Source organism: Trematomus bernacchii, unplaced genomic scaffold (assembly GCF_902827165.1).
Source record: "Trematomus bernacchii unplaced genomic scaffold, fTreBer1.1, whole genome shotgun sequence".
NCBI lineage: Eukaryota > Metazoa > Chordata > Actinopteri > Perciformes > Nototheniidae > Trematomus > Trematomus bernacchii.
Window position 1 is genome coordinate 1,877,381 of NW_022987720.1, and position 15,548 is coordinate 1,892,928.

The following is a 15,548-nucleotide window of genomic DNA, read 5'->3' on the forward strand; positions in this document are numbered from 1 at the left end:
AATCTGTATTTATCTATCAGAATGCAGTCAATAACTGTTTAATAAGTGTGTTGTTGATGACGATTGAAAACAGAATGAGTAGTGATCCCCGTGTAAACAGAACGGCTGAAGTTTGTAAACTAGAAGACATTTTGGATATCGTTCATTCTGGCAGTACTATTCCGGGTCATTGGGAAACGATTGTAAACGAAACATTTAAAGTGGTACTGGAATCTTCATTTTCCGAAACATTCTGTAACATTACCGAAGAAATGAAACAAACACCAAAAGTGTATCATGTGCTCGCATTGTATGCTCTGTTTGTAGATGTAATGCATCTTTGTGTCAAAAACAGCATACACATGAATACTTTGGCCGAAGTGCAAAAACTCCATTATAATATTTCCCTTCATCTGGGGGATTCTGTGCTGGAGAAGATCCTGGGGATGTTGCAATCAGTATAAATGTATTATTGATTCCTATGGGGTGAAAACAATAAATTGTAAATATGAAATTCTGTAAATAAAAAAAGTGTTTTTTACATTTAAAAAAACTGTTGTCTTCAAATCATAGTATAGTATTTCCTACATATAATTTTTTTTAAAAGAGTCACAGTGTAGAATGTCCAAACATTTAATTTAAAAGTACTAGTATAGTATGTTAAAAGTATCTTGAAAAAAAGTATGTAGTTAAGAAATATATTATATAGTTTTGTCTGCAATGTCAGTATAGGATCTCTAATAAAAAAAAATGAGAAAGTCATAGTATAGTTTGACAAAAAGATCCTGAAAAAGTCATGACATTGTGTGTTGAAATGGTTTTGAATAAACACATCAGTATTTTAAAAAGTAAAATTGTATCAAGTGCATCAGACAATTCAAATTACTCCATTTGAACCATATTATAAATAAGTAAAGAATGGTCATAGTATATAGCAGGGCTGTTTAATAGTTTTCTCTGTGTCAGTGTTTTTGTGTTTCAGTGTTTTGTGTTTTGTTTGTCAGTGTTTCAGTGTTTTGTGTTTTTGTGTGTCAGTGTTTCAGTGTTTCAGTGTTTTTGTGTTTCAGTGTTTCAGTGCTTCAGTGTTTCAGTGTTTTCAGTATTTCAGTGTTTTTGTGTGTCAGTGTTTTCAGTGTATCAGTGTGTCAGTGTCTCAGTGTTTCAGTGTTTTCAGTGTTTCAGTATTTCAGTGTTTCAGTGTTTTGTGTGTCAGTGTTTCAGTGTTTCTGTGTTTCAGTGTTTCAGTTTTTTGTGTGTCAGTGTTTCAGTGTTTCGTGTGTCAGTGTGTCAGTGTTTACAGCTTTTCTTTGCTCTGATCAATCCCCAGGGATCCTCCCCTGGAAGGAATATAGCAGGATGCTGGAAAAGAATTATTTAACAAGATTTTTGAAGCCTTGCTGAAGAAACAAATAATTCTTTTCCAGCATCCGTTTGTAACTTTTTAGGAATCTGACTATCTTTTAGAATTTCATCAAATGCTATAGCCACTTCTAAGATACGTTTTTTAAAATGTTTTTCTCTCATCCTGCTATATTCCTTCCAGGGGAGGATCCCTGGGGATTGATCAGAGCAAAGAAAAGCTGTAAACACTGACACACTGACACACGAAACACTGAAACACTGACACACAAAAAACTGAAACACTGAAACACAGAAACACTGAAACACTGACACACAAAACACTGAAACACTGAAATACTGAAACACTGAAAACACTGAAACACTGAGACACTGACACACTGACACACTGAAAACACTGACACACAAAACACTGAAATACTGAAAACACTGAAACACTGAAGCACTGAAACACTGAAACACAAAAACACTGAAACACTGAAACACTGACACACAAAAACACAAAACACTGAAACACTGACAAACAAAACACAAAACACTGAAACACAAAAACACTGACACAGAGAAAACTATTAAACAGCCCTGCTATATACTATGACCATTCTTTACTTATTTATAATATGGTTCAAATGGAGTAATTTGAGTTGTCTAATGCACTTGATACAATTTTACTTTTTAAAATACTGATGTGTTTATTCAAAACCATTTCAACACACAATGTCATGACTTTTTCAGGATCTTTTTGTCAAACTATACTATGACTTTCTCATTTTTTTTTTATTAGAGATCCTATACTGACATTGCAGACAAAACTATATAATATATTTCTTAACTACATACTTTTTTTCAAGATACTTTTAACATACTATACTAGTACTTTTAAATTAAATGTTTGGACATTCTACACTGTGACTCTTTTAAAAAAAATTATATGTAGGAAATACTATACTATGATTTGAAGACAACAGTTTTTTTAAATGTAAAAAACACTTTTTTTATTTACAGAATTTCATATTTACAATTTATTGTTTTCACCCCATAGGAATCAATAATACATTTATACTGATTGCAACATCCCCAGGATCTTCTCCAGCACAGAATCCCCCAGATGAAGGGAAATATTATAATGGAGTTTTTGCACTTCGGCCAAAGTATTCATGTGTATGCTGTTTTTGACACAAAGATGCATTACATCTACAAACAGAGCATACAATGCGAGCACATGATACACTTTTGGTGTTTGTTTCATTTCTTCGGTAATGTTACAGAATGTTTCGGAAAATGAAGATTCCAGTACCACTTTAAATGTTTCGTTTACAATCGTTTCCCAATGACCCGGAATAGTACTGCCAGAATGAACGATATCCAAAATGTCTTCTAGTTTACAAACTTCAGCCGTTCTGTTTACACGGGGATCACTACTCATTCTGTTTTCAATCGTCATCAACAACACACTTATTAAACAGTTATTGACTGCATTCTGATAGATAAATACAGATTGTTTTCCATAGTAGTTACCCATTTTTATTTTAGTTTAAAGAAAAGTCAAAGTATCGGAAAAAATCAACCGCTGGTTATTAGTCTTCTTCCTCTCCATCCAGCTCGGCATGGATCTTTTCAAGTCTCTCCTTGAGGCGTCTGCAGTTTTGAGATTGTGCAGAAAAGCCTCCGAAGCGCCTTGGATCCTCCATTCAGCCGCGTAAATGTTTATATCATTAAGACTCTGGTCAATCGCAGTAATGAAGTCGGCGAGCCAAAGTCTTTTTCATTAACGCGTTGTAATTGTTTCTGAAGAAATATTCTGGAATGTCATTCACACAATCGTGTTGCCTCTGGCCGGGGTGACTGACTCGGCATCCATTGCAGATTTTTTCTCTGTACCGATGCAGCACCCCTCTCCAGAATATCAACCAACTCCGATTTCACTATGTTCAAAAACAGAGACGTCTTGGCCCCAGGAGTAACATCAGCAGCTGTAGTATTGCAAGATTTGGGTGTCCACAATGGTGGTGACGATAGTAGTCCAGGAGTTTGTTCCTGGCTGCAACTCGCGGGGGGGGAGACTTGGTTTTTCTCAGATCCCTGGCTAGTTTTCAACGGGCGTCTTAGTGGGGTCCTTCGTTTTAGATGATTTGCTGAATGGGGGGTGGACTTATTGCGTTGAGTGGGGGGATTCATCTGTAGAATTGAGAGTTTTTAGAAAAGTTCTTTAAGCTTTGTAGCTTTTTCATCTATCATTTCCAACCAAGCAGCAAGAGGTCAAATGTAAGAATAAGTAATAGTTTGTCACGATTTTACGGAAAAAGTCAAAAGTATAGTTTGTCTGAAAAAAAAAATATATATATATATGGAAAAGTCATTGTGTACAATAGTATGTTGAAAAACAAAAACAAAAAAAGAAAACTCAATTCATTACAAAATAATGAATATTTTACCAAGTTATAAAGTTTTGCATCCATTAAAGTGTAACTATAAGTATCTTTGTAGGAGAAAAAACAAAAAAAAATAATTTAAGTTACTTCCATAAAACTGGATTGTCTTACCTTTAAGAGTCACAGTCTTAAAGAAAATCTGTTCAGAAAAAGTACTTAACTTTCTACCAGTTGTAAAGTTGTCATACATAAAACTGTATCCAAAAAGTAAGTGAAAGACAACGGGAGAAAAAAAATAAAACTTCCCCTTTTAGAGTCACAGTCTTTAAGAAAATACATTTTATTACAAAATAATTGACATTCTACCAGTTGCCAAATGTTCCTACATTAAAGTGTATCAAAAAAGTATCTTGGTAGCTGAAAATAACTAAAATATCAGAGAAAACCTACATTATTTAACTGTACAAGTGTTTTTTAAAAGTTTTGCATACCTCAAAGTGTGTCAAAAAGTATCTTGACATGAGAAAAAAGCCAAAATCTGCCTTGTGTCAGTGAATAAGTGTTAAAATCACAAACTTAGATAAGCTAGAGGCTATTTTAGATTTGTCTATTAGAGTTAAAGGGTTAAATAACATGCTAACTGCTGTTCATAGTTACTGGATACATAACGAACCTCATCATTACCTCGATTTTCTACTTCCATTTTTATTTAACAGTGAAACGTCTTATTTTAGTACAGTCTAGTCAAAGGAGTTAATACTATTACTATATATGAAAGCAAAAATAAAACACATTTTCATTTGTTATGGTAGCTTAATTGAAAAACACACCATTCGCCACATTTTCAGAAAGACATATTACATTTGACCAAGTTAATGTCGTAGTGCATACAAGGTAATAGACTTAACGATTTGCACTGCTGCTTCTCTCCGCGTTTCATTTACAGTGATCGGTTTATCGTTCAATTCACATTGCCCAAGTAGATGTTTAGGGGTCTCTTGGAAGTAAATGAATGCATTTTTTATATCAGATAAGTGCATTAACATCACTTGCAAATTCTCTATCCTTTCACCCGCAACGATTATAATCTGCTTTGCTTCTTCTTCGGTTTCACCATTATTAGCTCTGAATGTAATCCTTTCTGGGGCTTCTTGTGCTTCTTGTGGTCTGTTGAATACCTGGCATAGGATTTGTTTAGCTGTAAGGACGGGTACCATATAATTGTCTTCAAAAGCTTTGTCTATGTCATCACACGTTTTGGCATATCCTTCGCTGTAATGACAACCGATACTAGAATAGAGATCCTCCAACAGTCTTTTAATACATGTTCTGGCACTGTCGCCAATTTGGGCAATTCCATAGTATCGTGCTTTTTCTCTCATTATATTGAAGCAAAGCTCTGCCATTGCTTTTGGTATTTGTTCAACACATTCGCAGCAGTCGGTTAGCGGTAGATGATCTATAAGATTATTATGATCCGGTAATGGCGCTACAACACTATCAGCATCCTCTATAGTTAGTTGAAATTTCTTCACTTTGTTCCTTTTTCTTTTCACCTTCCTTCTTTTTGTCTTTTTCCGTCCTATTGTCCCTTTTCTTTTCATTCGCAATCAGCGTTTGCTTTTCATTTTTCTTCTCCTTTTCATTTTTCTTTTTCTTTTTCTTCAGTTTTCTTTACTTTTGCTTTTCTTTTCTGCTAATTGTCGTTTGCGATCTTGGCGAGTAGTATGAGATATATTGTTTCTATAAAGGTTATCTATAATACCATCTTTTAAAGAAAGGTATTCTTCATATGTCATTTTATCATAGTCCTCTTTTGTCCTAAAGACCTTACACGGATATGATATAGAGGGAAGCTCTTCTTCGGGAACATCCTCTCCCTTACTTTGTAACATCCAGTCATTAAGCCCATATCCGTTATCCTGGTGATAATAAGGGTAGGCTACATCAGACTTGTTTTTTCTCAGATCCATGGCTAGTTTTCAACGGTCATCTTAGGGGGGTCCTTAGTTTTGGATGATTTGCTGATTGGGGTGGGACTTATTGCGTTGAGTGGGGGAGTCATCTGTAGAAATGAGAGTTTCTTTCACCCGTATAATGTCCCTCGCTGTTTGACTCTTTTTAAGAAGTTATTTTTCATCTATCATTTTCAACCAAGCAGCAAGAGGTCAAATTTAAGAATAAGTAATAGTTTGTCATGATTTTACGGGGAAAAAGTCAGAGCGCAATGTCACATCTTAAAGACAGCTTGAACTGGATAGATGGTTAGTCTTTTTTCAAACATACCATACGTTCTGCATGTTAGTATATTTGGCCAATCGGGTTAGGCCCTACTGCCCCACTCCCTCAATAGGGAAGTCACGCTTTGGGAAAGAGGTGTTTAATTTCACAGATCTGACTTAATTGTTGTTGTGATGGCTGAAGGAAGAGGGACGGGGGAGGAAAATTCAGAGGGTGAAGAAGCAGAAAGATAACTTGTTTGTAAAACGGACAGCACGTCAGTTTCAGGAAAGATGACACCGGTTTTATGCATGACATGCCAAATATCCTGAAGCCCTACAAAAAAGTATATTGTGTTGAAAATATCGCAAAAAGTCGTAATATTGTATAATGTAATAGTTGCATGTTGTATTTTGATAAAAATCACTGTATATTCAAAAATATAATGGAGAGAAAAAAAAAAAATATATATATATATATATATATCACAGTATGTTGAAAAATATGAAAAAAGTAATGTGTTAAAATAACATGAAAGAAATCAAAAGTAAAGCATCTAAAAACATATATTTAAAAAAAAGTAATGTTAGTCAAGTAATTCATTACAAATTAAAACTGCGGTCACAGACATGCACGCAGTTGTGGGCGGGCCTTCGCCTCCGATCGCCCGCAGGGGAGTGTCGCCGGTCGTCCCGGCGTCCGGCGGTAGCGCGCGAGTCCGCCGAAATGAGCCATTTGTCAAATGTTTGCGGCCCGGAGTCCCAGGTCCTCCGGCAGCGACCCGGAAACGGATGTGGGCGTGCCGCCTCGAAGGAAATGGAATTTCCGTAAAGGTTCGTCGAGGATCGATTATCGCCGAGGCTGTCTGGAGGAGCAGTAACCGTGACGCGTGGTGCAGTGGGTTGTGCAGACTTTCTGGCCTTTACCGTTTGTTTACTCAAGAAACGCATCTCCTTTGGATATTAGGTCATGTATATTTTTAATACAACTGCTTTAATTGTGAGCCGACATTTACAGCGACAACAGCTGCCGAGGCCAGTGCAGAAAACAGAAGAGTGTGTATAATATATATCACTCAGTAATATAAGTAACAGGCCGACATTACACACTGTATTTGTATGCTTTAGTAGACATCTCCAAATAAACAGTTGATATGTTGCATGAAACCAAATAGTGTAAATGGTCAAAAATGGTATCTTCTCTGTTAGCTTACGACCGCCCCGATTGAGCTGGCAACTACTTCATTCCCAATTCAGCATGATGTTGGATATGGGCATAATTTGTCCTTGACTGGAATTTGTCCAATCATTTCCCTAAGAGCAGTGTGCAAAAATGTGCGCAAAATGCATGACAAACAGCCATCTTTCCAAATTGCCATTTTTCTGGGGGGCGGGGCTAATGAAACGGCTTTTGAAAAATGTGTGCCATGATAATAGCAATGTGTATACAGCGTGTCATGAATATGGGGAACACTATATGCGATGAGTGACTAACCCCTAACCCTAACCCTAACCCTAACCCTAACCCTAACCCTAACCCTCGTCAAAAATGGTACATTCTCTGTTCGTTTACGACCGCCCCGATTGAGTTAGCAACTTTTTATTCCCAATTTAGCATGGCTGTGGATATGGGCTCAACTGGTCCTGGAGTGGAATTTTTACGATCATTTCCCCAAGAGCAGTGTGCATAAATGTGCAGAAAATGCATGAAAAACGGCCATCTTTCCAAATTGCCATTTTTCTGGGGGGCGGGGCTAATGAAAAGCAATTTGAAATATGTGTGCAATCATAAGAGCAATGTGTATACAGCGTGTGGTGAATATCGGGAAAACTATATGCGAGTAGTTTGGAGTAACCCCTAACCCTAACCCTAACCCTAACCCTAATCCTCGTCCAAAATGGTACATTCTCTGTTAGCTAACGTCCGCCCCGATTGAGCTAGCAACTATTTTATTCGCCATTTAGCATGATGTTGGATATGGGCTGAACGTGTCCTGGACTGGAATTTTCCTGATCATTTCCCTAGGAGGTGTGAGCAAAAATGTGGTTAAAATGCATGAATAACGGCCACTTCTCAAAATGGGCAACTTTCTGGGGGGCGGGTCTAATGGAAGCTATTTGGAAATATGTCCGCAATTCCATGAGGAACGTCTGTGCCAACATTCGCGTAGTTGGGAGAAACTATATGTGAATACCGCACAATAGGGGGCGCTACTGAGCTGATTTCACCAAACGCACAATTTTATTGTACATTCTGGAAAAGGTGGTGGGCGGTGACGTGTGTCCCAAGTTTCACGTCCGAAGCTCATTTTAGCAAATTTGTGCCATTGAAATCGTCGAACATGGCACATTCTCCGTTAGCTTACGAGCACCCCGTTTGAGCGGTCGACTATTCATACGCAATTTAGCATCACATTGGATATGGGCTGAACTTGTGCTGGAATTGAATTTTTCCGATCATTTCCCTAGGAGGAGTTCGCAAAAACGCGCTTAAAACGCACATTTTCCAAAATGGCCGACTTTTTGGGGGGAGGGGCTAATGGAAGCCATTTTGAAATATGTCGACAATTCCATGAGGCATGTCTGCGCCAAGACCCGGGTCGCTGGGAGAAACTATATGTGACTACCGCACAATAGGGGGCGCTACTGAGCTGATTTCACAAAACGCACGATTTTATTGTACATTCTGGAAAAGGTCCTGGGCTGTGACGTCTGTCCCAAGTTTCACGTCCGAAGGTCATTTTAGCGAATTTGTGCTATTTAAATCGTCGAACATGCCACATTCTCCGTTAGCTTACGAGCACCCCGTGTGAGCGGTCGACAATGCGTTTCTGAATTTAGCATCACATTGGATATGGGCTGAACTTGTGCTGGAATTGAATTTTTCCGATCATTTCCCTAGGAGGAGTTCGCAAAAAAGCGCCTAAAACGCACATTTTCCAAAATGGCCGACTTTTTGGGGGGAGGGGCTAATGGAAGCCATTTTGAAATATGTCGGCAATTCCATGAGGCATGTCTGTGCCAAGACTCGGGTCGCTCAAAGAAAGTATATGTGACTACCGCACAATAGGGGGCGCTACTGAGCCGTATTTGCAAAAACGCACAATGTTTTTGGACAGTCTGGAGGAGGCCGTGGGCTGTGACGTGTGTTCCGAGTTTAAAGGCCGTAACTGTATTTTCCCGCTACTTATGGGTCGGTAAGTGTTTTTAACCCTTCGATTTCGACATAAAGCTGAATAGGTCACGCCCACTTCCATCATTGGTTGCGCCCCTTTAAATCTCAGTTCATACTCATCCTGCCAGTATGTGTATGACAAAATATATTTATTTCGTCTATCGGATCTTCAGGTATAAATTTGTTGTGCTTTTGGCGCCCCCTATTGTCCGAAATGAACATGCTTTTTTGTGCCTATTCCCCAAGACAGACTGAACCTTTCCACCGAAATCTGTGATATTTGGATACATTGCGGATGAATTAGGAGCATTTATGTCTAAGCCACACCTTTTTGCTAATACGTTGCGATTGATGTCGGGCACATTTTTCCACACGTCGTGCTCATGTTCTACGGTCGTGTGTGTGACCCTCCACTGATGCTGTACACTAAGTTTGGTGTTGAAAAGCAAAAAATTGAAATTGTAGTTAATATTTCACTGTTTTTCACATTATGCTAATTTAAAAAAAAAAAAAGTAGGCGGAGCTTAGGGATATGAGAGGATAATATGTAGGGCTGCTCCACCCGGATAAGTGTGCAAAATTTCAGGTCCATCCGAGTTACGCGGCGACTATGTACATTTTTCAAAAACTGAATTTTCACAGGTGGCGCTAGAGAGCATGTCGGAAATTTTGCAACCATGGAATCCAGAATGTAAAAATGTTCACCCGTCCTGGCGGCGTTGCCAAATGTCGCTACGTGAACAATGTGGGAACCCCCTCAAAAACAGCTTTAAACTGCAGACCATGGGGAAAAAGAATAATAATTCAACGAATAACAATAGGTCTTTGCACTTCGTGCTCAGGCCCTAATGAATGAATATTTTACCAAGTTATAAAGTTTTCCATACATAAACGTGTATCTTACAGTTCCTTTGTGAGAGAATTACGCACAAATTACAGTATTTTATCTGTTTTATGTGCTCTATATATATATATATATATATATATATAATTTGTTGCACTGTTGGAGGAGCCTGTGACCTATGTTTTTCATTGACATATCTACACTGTAGCTAATGGGCATATGCCATAAAGCCTTGAAACTTGAAACTTAAAATTATCAGAAACTGCATTGTCTCACTGAAAACAGGGGAGACAGTCTCACACATCCAGACTCCATTTTTCATGAAGAGCTTCCGACGGAGGGTCTGAACCCGGCACAGATACTGCGTCCGTTTCTTGACTGGAGCTCCCGACGGATGGCGGTAAGTTGTCACAGGCGTCTCGCTGATTAAACCCATATCGATGCGTCTCTTTGCCATTTTCGTTTTTGAAAGTTTAGGTGACTTGGTGAGTGGAAATGACTGGCTTTTTATCTAGTTTGCACGGAATTATTTTTCATCTAACTCCACCCTCCACCTCTATCTTCTGACATCACAGCAAAAGGAAGGGGGAAGGGGTGAGAGGAGGACGGGGTGCGAGACAGTCTCACACAACTTCAAAGAGACTACCTTAACACTAATTACAAACACTGATCAAAGGACATACATCAAAGGGCTAATTAGATTGACATCAAAGGCTTATAACACACCGGTACACACACACCTACATGTTATAACACCTCCCACCTTACATCAAAGGACAGACATCAAAGGGTCTAATTAGATTAGACAACAAGGGGTCAGACATCAAAGGCTAATTAGATTATACAACAAAGGATCTACTACAACAGGGAATATCACACCTACATGTCACAAACACCTCACCCCTCACATCAAAGGATAGACAACAAAGGGATCAGACATCAAAGGCTAATTAGATTACACAACAAAGGATCTACTACAATGGGGGAATATCACACCTACATGTGATAACACCTCGAACAAAGGGGCTCATTAACATATCAAAGGGGCTCATTAGCATAAGTAGTAGTACTGATGAGGCAGGTGTGACCTGTCACTTTTTATGCATACTAATGAGACGAAAGGGGCATTTGTAGTACTACTCACGTGTTTGTTTGTGAAAGAAATGACAATATTGTAGTGATCACTGATTCATACACTGGGGTTACATAATTCAATCCGGGAACTACAGGTTGGGGGTATTGTTTCCGCCCGGACATATATGTTGACGGTACCTCCGGGGTACCTACTGTGTGTCCTCCTCTTTCACTTTCTCTTCTCCTCTTTCCTGCAACCCGACAGCACGTCGATTTCTGCTCCCCAATAAAGAGAGATTTGCACCTTCGATGCACCGCCTCCGTCTCCCTTCTCTCGGCACTACATTGGTGACCCTGACATAAGTCTCGCGAAGGTTCCGAGACTGAACCGAACACGGCAAAACAACTCTTGTTTTTTCTCGAAATGCCGGGGATTTTTGGAGACCTCCGTAGCTGCCACGTGCGCACGGACTGAGGCTCGGTGCGCCCCACGGAATGGCTGGGAACGTCGCTCACCATTCCCGCTTCGTCTCGGCGCTGGAGGGCAGCAAGCCTTCCTGCTACGGGGAGACGATGCACGACCTGCTAGGTAGGGAGGGACCCGACTTCTGCCTCATGGAGCTGGTTCTTCGGGACATGCGGCTGCATGTCCAGGCTGCGCTAGCTGACTCGGCTAGTGTTGAGCCCCGTGCTTTGGTCGAAGATGCTGGCCGGTTCCTCCTGGCCGCCCCGCGATTTACCCCTGAGGTGCTTGCCACTGCACGCTGCAGCACCTTCCCTTGTGGGGGCACGCCGCCTAGCAGAGGCTCCGGGGACGACGACGACAGCGACTACCAACCGTCGAGAACGGCTAGCCTCGACTGCTAACGACAGCTAGCCATGACAGCTAGCCACGACAGCTAACGGCTAGCTGCTACCAACGGCTAACGATGTCTGCTAGCTATGGCTGACGGTGACTAGCAGCTACCAGCGGCTCTCGACATCCGACTGTTTTGTTTTTGTTTTTTGTGGTGCCGGAGAGGAGGTTCGATCACGTCTGGTCGGCCTCGCGTGGATCCTCTCGCTATTTCTGCCACCTGTTTTTGTTCGTGGACGGGACGACCCTTTGAGCTTTTTCTGGTGCCTGAGAGGAGGTTCGACCATGTCTGGTCGCCTCGTGTGGACCCTCTCGCTGTTTCACCACCTCGACGGCGGCTTCGGACGTCACACACGCCTGCTTCGGCCCGTGGGTGGCGCGCTTCTGGACCCCGTCTCGCCTCTTCCCTCGCCTCGGCGGTTTCGAACGTCGCCCATGCCTTCATCGGCCCGTGGGTGGCGCGCTTCGGGACCCTGCCTGGCCTCACCTCTAACCGCGGCTCACGGGCCTCGGCGGCGCCCCGTCTGGCCAATTCCCCTGTCCACGGCTCCTTCCTCCCGGGGACACGGCTCCTTCCTCCCGAGGACTTCGTGCCCACCGCCGCTGTGCCTTCGCCTGCGGCCGGGCAGCGCTCCTCCCTGCTGGGGACCACCAGGTTTTTCACGCCCGTCCCCTGGTCTCGACACAGCGACCCTGCTTTCTGCGGCCCCCTGACGACGGCCCGTTCCAGCCCGCCACCCGCCCTCCGGTGGGGATGCCCTCGCCTTCGTTGGGGCCCCTACCCTCTCCTGCGGCCCCCTTCCGACGGCCCGTTCCATGGCCCGCCCTCCTCGGCCCCTGTGGTGCTTCCTCCCGACGCGAGGATTGTGTCCATGGTTGAATTCTGGGGGGGCTTGTGTAGTGATCACTGATTCATACACTGGGGTTACATAATTCAATCCGGGAACTACAGGTTGGGGGTATTGTTTCCGCCCGGACATATATGTTGACGGTACCTCCGGGGTACCTACTGTGTGTCCTCCTCTTTCACTTTCTCTTCTCCTCTTTCCTGCAACCCGACAGCACGTCGATTTCTGCTCCCCAATAAAGAGAGATTTGCACCTTCGATGCACCGCCTCCGTCTCCCTTCTCTCGGCACTACAATATGCCCTTTCATAATCTCCAGTATTTACGCTAAGCTTAGTTTAGGGGCTGAGCTTTACCTTTGCCTTGTATGTCCAACTATAGATTTAATAAAAGGGATTATCCTTTTATTAAGAAAGTCATTGAGTACTGGTAATTTCAACTTTGAAAAACATAGACCAAACATACCATTAATTGAACTCTTGAAGTCTTACCTGAACAGGTAACCCCAGCATCTTCAGAGTGGCCGCAGTTATTTTGCCCCATTGGTCTGTGTGGGCACTTGAGGACAGATGTCTCATGACCAGTACACTGCACATCATCCAACCAGATCATGTTCTTTCCCTCTCCAAAAGAGGCGCCTTTAGTGGCCTCAAGAGCTGTCCCGCAGTTTAACTCTCGACATACCACGTCAGCGTTGGCGAGGCTCCATTGGTCATCACACACAGTTCCCCAACTGCCTGTGTGCAAGACCTCCAGTCTACCAGAGCAACGTGAAGGCCCGACCAGCTTAACCTCAATGCATTCTATAAATGAAAAATGAACACACAATAGCTCAAGGACATGTAAGCCTGATCTCAGTGACACATGGTCCTTTGTTGTTAGATCAGACTATAATTCAATTTGAGGCATGAGATCAATAGAATGTACTGACCTGCAAGCAGTGGTATACTCAACAGACCTAGAGCAGACACATGAGGTTTGTCATTAATATTTAAAACAATATTTTACAATAGCAGTGTTTGCTTTAATTCATCATATTTATTACGTATCAGGAAAGCTTGGCGATGTGCAGAAATACATAACTCCTTATTGTCCAACCTCAACTTTGTCAAATTGTTTTAAAGCAAGACAATGTGAACAATCAATAATAAGAGCTGTCTTTCTTAAGGGTTTGAGAGCATGAGACCAAGTTGTTTGACTATCACATGATTTAAGAATTCAAGAAAAGAATGGAAAAATTAAAAACGTACCAACTGACAAGTAAAAAGCGAAGTGTCGTTTTTCAGCTGAAATGAAGATCATTGTGTCTTCAAAGTAGATCAAAAGCTGCAAAAATACAGTCAAAATGGGGTATTGTTAAAAAGTTACGTTACTGTATTATCAGTCTTCAGTAGAACAAGAAAGTTGATTTTTGGAAGCCATCCAGTTCTTGTTGTTTTTTAACTAAACTCTTCAAATTAAATGATGTTGCCATCTAACCTTTTAAATCCAGCAGCTGCTTAAATGACCTCACAATTCAAAATAAAACGCTGATCATATCTGAAACATCCAAAAGACAGCAGCCTCGTGTACAGATCCAGTAATTGTTATGAATAAAAGGGGTTACATGGACTTGGACTGCAAACTGGAAGCATGTTGACATTTGGATCAATCATTAAAGACAGGGGATGAGCGGAGATTTCATTTTGTTTTACACAACACCTACATTACTTTCTAAAAAGACATTATATTCAACAGCATATATGAAAACTAATGCTGGTAAACAGTAGTAGATAGTATTAGTAAGATAGAGACTCTGATGTAGCGACACAACGAAGGTTGAGCTACCGAAAAATAAAAGGGAAATGTTGATTAAAAAGACAGTTGTTGTTTAACGAATGACAACATGTGAACACCGACTCCCACCTGTCCCTAGAATCTCATCGCCTTATCATTCCCAGCAGTCCTTTTATGTTGAATTTGTTAAAAAAACAGCCAATCGATTTCAATGTAGTATAAACAAGCTTAAATAAACAGGCCATTTTTGATTGGCCTGTTTTATTTTCTTCATCTCAGTTTAATATCTTATTCTGTTGCAGGAACTTAACAAAAAAAGGTATTTAAGGATATTAAAGCAATTATAGATAAAATCCGTGTGTTATAAACAGGAACTTGCTTTCCCCTGGAATACTGTTTTCAATGTTCAAGACAATCGTATTGTTGTCATGGATCGAAACTTAATATGGTCAGTCCTAATAATTAATATGTTACCTTTGTTACTTCAAAATGTGATCCAAGACCTGGATATTATAAACAGTAAAATAAGCGTTTTGTTTGTGTTGAGGTTAAACAAGGTGAGCAGATTTGCACACAACATGTCTGCCTGTATGGAGACACCCACTTATGTGATTCACGTTGTTGACATTCCAGCCTGCTTACGTCTATCATGAAACCACAAAAACACGAACTACCAGCAGTGGTGGAAAATAACTAAGTATATTGTCCCACTACTGAACCTAAGAGCTTGTAGAGGTACTTGTACTTGAATATTTCCAGTGTATTCTTTCTTTTTTTCTTCTTCTCCACCAAGTTTCAGGGGGGATTGTACTTTTTAGTCTATATTCTTTTTTGCATTGAAGGCCTTTTGAGTGGAACAGCATAGGTGTCAATGATAATTAATAATGATGCTGAATACATTCAGTTCCTCTTTTATTGTCCAGGTTATGCTGAGGAATTTGTTATAACAATTACTGATGATGATTGATAAAACATATTCATGTATTTGATAGTTCACATATCTTGGCAGTGTTTGGTAACAATTGGGCACATTTTCCCCCAGCAGGGT

General features: G+C 40.8%; 1 protein-coding gene across 1 annotated transcript in view; it reads right to left on the reverse strand.

Annotated features, from left to right (window-relative positions):
- Positions 1-14,320, reverse strand: part of LOC117492610 (deleted in malignant brain tumors 1 protein-like) — a 41,525-nt gene extending 27,205 nt beyond the window's left edge. The window contains exons 1-4 of the mRNA XM_034142966.1: positions 14,204-14,320; positions 13,975-14,050; positions 13,656-13,682; positions 13,216-13,527 (exon numbers count right to left, since the gene is read on the reverse strand). Coding sequence (XP_033998857.1) covers positions 13,216-13,527; positions 13,656-13,682; positions 13,975-14,026 — 391 coding nt within the window. The 5' untranslated portion in view covers positions 14,027-14,050; positions 14,204-14,320. The remainder of the gene's footprint in view (positions 1-13,215; positions 13,528-13,655; positions 13,683-13,974; positions 14,051-14,203) is intronic.
- Between the last annotated feature and the right edge of the window lie 1,228 nt (positions 14,321-15,548).